Genomic DNA, 6,226 nt, shown 5'->3' with positions numbered 1-6,226 from the left:
GTGTGTGTGTGTGTCTGTGTGTTTGTGGGTGTGTGTGTGTGTGTGCGCGCTACTACTACTAAACCACCCTAGCCCACCACGACCCAAACCACAGCCGCCACCACTACCGACCTGAACCATCATAACTATAGAAACCTGCGGCGACTTTAAACACTCCCCTCACCATTTAGATCGATCTCTCTCCCTTTATGGTTTCATCTCTTACAGGACCGTCTCTGAGAATACAAAAAAAAAAAAAACAAGGCCCGGGACATAAAAAAGAAAAGGCCCTAAAATACAAAGCAAAAGGTTTTTTAGCAAAATGATCTAAAAAAAAGTACTTAAACGAATCGTGATGCTCTTTTGGTATTTTTGAAAGAAAAGCCCTCGATTAACTATTTGTAATCCATGGTCTCTAAAACATCATTTTCAATAACAGTAATCGCCAATCCATTAAGTCTTTCTTGGGACATTGATGATCGTAAATATGTCTTCAACAACTTCAACTTTGAAAAACTTCGTTCTACTGATGCCACTGTTACCGGAATAGTCAACAACACTCTATATGCAACTAATGCATTAGGGTAAGAATCCACCTCTTTCATATTAGTTAAAGCATCAAAAGAATTAAAAAATTGGCAAGGTAAAAAAATAATAAAATATTGCATTAGTATAAACGGACCTATTTCAGATTGTTTAAAACATCTAAAGGGCTTATAGCATCACTAGGTAAAAAGGTATCAAACAACTTCAACTTTCCAAAAAGTTCTTCAGCATCAATATCAGATTCTTCACCATTCTTCAATGCATCTTGAAGAGAATAACAATACGATTTAAGATCTTTTTCTCCAAGTTCCATCAACTTTTTAGGAAACAAAAAACCAAATAGTTTTTCGTATTGTTGGTACTGTTCAAATCTTTTTTCAAGAGATGAAATCGCTTGATCAACAATACATAAAAAGTAATTGACTCTAAAATCCTCCTTCACTGAAAATAAAACAACTTCTGCATTAGAAGTCTCCCCAAATTGTTTTTTCCTTCGAATCGGACGCCTTTGATTGAATATTGGATCAACACCCAGTTCAATTGCAATTTCCTTAGCTTCATTGATTGCCTTAGACAACCACACTTCTCTATATTTCTTGAAGTAATTAATCAACTTCTTCACTTGAACAATAGCATCATCAATTCTCATATCCTTGGATTGCAACTTTTTTCTCACCACATTCACGTTTTATAATACTTCATACCAAATGATGATTGATACTATAAATTCAAAATCACTAAATTCATTCTTTGTTAATGAATTAGCGTCGCTTGTTGTCTTAGGCCCTCGGTATCCCTAACCTCAAGAAAAGCTTCTCTTACATCCGATAGTTGAAATCTAATAGGTTTCACACTCTTAACCCGAATTTCCCAACGAGTCGTACACAAAGGCTTAACAGTCAATCCTTTAACATTGTCTTTTAAAATTTACCACCTCTTTGTAGGATTAGCAAAGATATTGTAAATCCGTTGTATGGTTCCAAAAAAATATTCAGCTTTAGTACACGTGGTAGCCATGTCACATAATACTAGATTAAGACTATGACAACCAAATGCGGTATAAAAAGCTCTAGGATTCATAGGAATCTCCTTTGAACCCCTTGATGTTTTCCTTGCATGTTGGCTCCATTATCATAGCCTTGGCCGCACATATCATCGATATCAAGACCAAGAGATTTTTAATTCTTCACATGTAACATCAAAGAGTCCTTTACCCGTTGTATCATTAGCAATCAAAAAACCAAGAAAAGATTCCTCAATGGTAACAGGTTTGGAGTTTAAATTGGCATACCTAATATTTAAATACATTTTTAATAGTATAAATACATAGCAATATAATAAAACTAATAATTAAAGAATTAGAGTTTAGATTGACATACCTCACAATTAAAGTCATTTGTTCTTGGTGACTTTTATCTGGAGTGCAATCAAGTATAATAGAGTAATACTTTGCTTGCTTTATCTTCTTGATGATTTCTGATTTTAACTCTGTCAGCTAGTAAAAAGATTAGCTCGTTTTGGATATTGTGTCCAAGATAATGTACGTGAACTTCATCATTCATGATATGCCGCACATGCTCTTTAATAATTGGGTTAAACTCTTCCAACATCTCAATCAATCCCAAAAAACTCCCATTACTTTTTTAAAATAACTTCTCATTCGTACCGCGAAAGGCTAAACCATTCTTAGCTAGAAACTTAGCAAGTGCAATAATTCTGAAAATGACTTCTTTTCAATAATCTCTTTCCTTATTAAACTGGCCATGCACTACTTTGTCAATCGTTTGGTTACAATTAAACCTTTGTCGCATCTCAAACAATCTTTGCATATTCCTCATATGTTCAAAGCTAAGTTCATGATCTTTAAGTCTATCACTAGCATGCTTCCAATCTCCTTAACCATCACCATCCAACCTTTCGAGGGACCTTGTCTAAATACCTTACAACAAAAGCAAAATAGTTTGTTAACTATTTTTGAATACACTAACCATCTTCTATCACAAGTCTCTCTATTTGATAGAGTCCTAGTATACAAACTTGAAGAAAAACGTCTTCCAAATATATCCGCGGGGCCCTATTAATAGTCAAATCTCGTTTTGGAACTTTCTTTACCAAAACATTAATCAAGTTAGGATTAAGTCCATCCCAAGTTGTAGGATCAAAAATATCAATTTTCGGATGAACATTAGCATCATCGTTATCCAAATTAGCATTGATTTCATCCTCATCCATACTAGTATCAACATCATCTTCATTCACATAAGTATTATCATTAACAAGATCATGAGCGTATTTGTTCACATTGTCATTAGCTTCATGCCCTTCAACATTACCATGATTATCTTCATCAACATGTACATCTTCAAGATATTCATCGACATATACATCTTTTTCTTTAACATTAAAACTTTGAGGTTGTTTTTGGGAAAACATATGTATCTTCACATTCTTCTTAATTTGTGTATTTCTCAACTCTTCTTCTATTTTTCTCTTTTTTTTCATTTTTGACTACCGGATAAGTGTTTAGATTTAGGAGGCATAATATCTAAAAAACAAATATTAACATAACTAATTAGCTATCAATAATCAATTGTCCAACCGATAAACTCATAAAAGTTAACAAATATTAAACATTTAAACTATTTAACATAAGAACTTTAATTAAATAAAGGTAATGCCGTAATGATTTCAAATTAATAACATTAAACAAATATTGAACAAATACTAAACAAATATGAAGTTAATTTCATAAATCATAATATTAACTTGAAAGTGACGTACAAAAGTAGTAGTAGCCAAAAGCCAGTCTCTAGTCTATGAAGAAGGAGTAACGATGAAGAAAGGAGTGTGGGAAAAAAGCCAAAAGCTCTCTGCAGGCCGGCTCCGGAACCGTCAATTCGCAGGTCGGAATTCCGATGTGGGTTATGTGGGTATTACGTGAGTCACGTGACTGTGCGTGTTCAGTCATTCAATCAAACTCTGCAGCTATTTCAGTTTTGTTATAATTATTTCAAAGAAATGGACCTCTTAATACAAATGGGTCTAAAAATAATATATATATATATATACCAAAAAAAAATTTAATTTCATGGGCCTGGGGTCTGTGCCCTCCCAGCCTGCCCATGGGCCGGGCCTGGGTTTAGTGATGGTTTAGAGTGGTCTAGTGGCGTTTTAGTGTGGTAATAGTGGTGGAGAGAGAAAGAAGAGGGGGTACTAAATTGTTTATTTATTGTTTTATTTGTCATGTCATCAAAAACTAAATGGGTTAGAATCCATTAGAACAAAGATTGATGTAAGAAAATAGGTTAAAATTTGGAATTGTACTTGTACATTTCTTAAGTTGGACTTAGCGTCAGCCAATAGCTTAAGTTGAATAAACTCTTAATAATTAATGTTTTATAAAATGTAAACTTGTAATTTATATATGTAATCAAAAATGTTATATAAAGAAAAAAATAAAACTACTTTCAAATAATGTTAATATATAAAAAAAATTGTTTGGTTGTTTAGAGTTCCTTTAAGTTCTTAACTTTTTAGAGATCTTAAAGGATACTAATACTATATATATATATATAGGCTAAGTATAAAATGAAAACCCACTTGAGTTGGAAAACTCTAGAAACTCATTCTCAACCACATGTTTTTAATTAATATTTAAATCTTATGGTCCACAATTAAAGAGAATAAAAAATGTAAATATAAATATAACTTTTTCTCTCTCCTGAAAACATATATAAAAATTAGTAAAAAATGTTAAAAAATAGCAAAACATTTTTTTTTATGTTTCTATGTTTTGTATTAAATGTTACAACATATATTACATGTAACAAAAAAAAAAAAAAAAAAAAAAAACGATGTTACATAGGGTTTTCGCGGGTTTTCACAACTCAAGTGGGTTTTCATTTTAACCTTACCCTATATATATATATATATATATATATATATATATATAATAGGCGGGATGTATTCCAACTGAACATTATTAACAAGGCTTGCTTTCATTTGATCGGCATACGAAACACCCGTATCTGAGTTCTTTTCCCAAACATTCTCTGGGGGCTTAATAGAGACATCTATAGCAAGCCGCAAGTTAGGAATTTACCTTAAGTGCAGCAGCCGCTTCTTGAGTAGGAGCCAACATAAGTGGCCCAACCCTTTGTGTGTGTGTGTGTATGGGAAGGTTCATGTACAAAACCATCTTAACATGAGAACGTAGGAAACAATATCAATCTATCAAAAATGAGAACGTATAAAACAATACCAACTACGATACCAATCTACATAAGCAATGTTTTATAATACAAAGAAAAAACCTATTAATAACAACAAAAGAATCAAAATTAGCAATAAAATAATAACAGTAAATTCTTATAGCATCATAAGAAAAACCTAATAATAACAAAATGTAATCAGCAAATACTTACGTCTCATAATCGAAATCAGCAAATACGAACAAAAAATAACAACAAACACTTATAAAAACAAATCTAATAATAACAGCAAATTGGTTCTCACTGTTTTTATGTTAAGAATGATTTGTACTTAATCCTAAAACTATATGTGTGTGTGTGTGTGTGTGTGTAGGGTAAGGTTAAAATAAAAACTCACTTGAGTTGTGAAAACTCTAAAAACTCATTCTCAACCACATGTTTTTAATTAAAGTTTAAATCTTGTGTTCCACAATTAAAGTGAATAAAAAATGTAAATATAAATATAACTTTTTCTCTCTCCTGAAAACATATATAAAAATTAGTAAAAAAATATTAAAAAATAGCAAAACATCTTTTTTTTAGTTTTCGATGTTTTATATTAAATGTTACATCATATATTACGTGTGTAACAAAAAAAAACAAAAAAAACGATGTTACATAGGGTTTTCACAACTCAAGTGGGTTTTCATTCTATACTTCCCCTATATATATATATGATCAGGATCGTGTGAGAAGTTTTTGAAAATTGAGAACCATGAGAACCATTTTGGACTAAAAAAAACCAAAAAAAAAACATAAAACAAAAAAAAAGCACAAAAATAAAAGAAGTAAAAAAACCAAAATTCTTATTTATCATCCCGGTTTCATTAAAAAAATTCTCGGTTTAGCTAAATTATACATATATGTATAATATGTACATATATGTACACACGTTTTTTTATACACATATGTATAATTTAAGATAAATGATAATGTACATATGTGTACATTACGTAACTAAAGATTAAATGAAATTATACACATGTGTATAGGTATAATACGAATTAATTTGTTTTTTATGAAACGGAATGAAATATAAGAATTTTGGTTTTTTTTACTTTTTTTAAATTTTCATTTTTTTATAATTTTTTAAATATTTTTTAGAAGTATTTTTAGTGGTCCAAAATGGTTCTCAAAGTTCTCAATTTGCAAAGTGTTTTTTTAAGATCCTTACCATATATATTGTAACATTCATTACTTTTCAAACCTAAAAACCCGACCCATTTTGAATTTTTTTGGTTTCGTTTATAGACATATATATATATATATAATTTTATATCTCATGTTCGATTCATGTATTTTACGTGTCATCCGTTATTTTTATTCTGGCTTGTATTCGTATTCGTTAAACCGACATATTGCGCCGTTTTGTAATATTCGCTAATATAATATACATGTGGATTTGGGTTTATCGCTCGTTCGTTCCTTGTTCATTTTGTTAAAATAACGAA

General features: G+C 30.7%; 1 protein-coding gene across 1 annotated transcript; it reads right to left on the bottom strand.

The window, feature by feature from the left end:
- Nucleotides 1-374: 374 nt before the first annotated feature.
- Nucleotides 375-1,174, bottom strand: LOC143550346 (uncharacterized). Its single transcript, XM_077041009.1, has 2 exons — nt 683-1,174; nt 375-575 (listed from the first exon to the last, which is right to left on the bottom strand). Exons 1-2 carry the CDS (start codon nt 1,172-1,174, stop codon nt 375-377), a joined length of 693 nt encoding a protein of 230 aa, XP_076897124.1.
- Between the last annotated feature and the right edge of the window lie 5,052 nt (nt 1,175-6,226).

The sequence above is a fragment of the Bidens hawaiensis genome, unplaced genomic scaffold, assembly GCF_021521415.1.
Source record: "Bidens hawaiensis isolate Kalapana, Puna unplaced genomic scaffold, B.hawaiensis_p1.1 tig00016014_1, whole genome shotgun sequence".
NCBI classification, from domain to species: Eukaryota; Viridiplantae; Streptophyta; class Magnoliopsida; order Asterales; family Asteraceae; genus Bidens; species Bidens hawaiensis.
This window is presented reverse-complemented; position numbering and strand designations above follow the sequence as displayed.

Bases quoted from the DNA above. Each gene is read 5' to 3' on its own strand.
- LOC143550346 (XM_077041009.1), bottom strand. From the start codon at position 1,174: ATGAGAATTGATGATGCTATTGTTCAAGTGAAGAAGTTGATTAATTAC. The intron at 576-682 runs GTTTTAAACAAT...AATATGAAAGAG, and splicing joins ATGCTATAAGCCCTTTAGAT to GTGGATTCTTACCCTAATGC.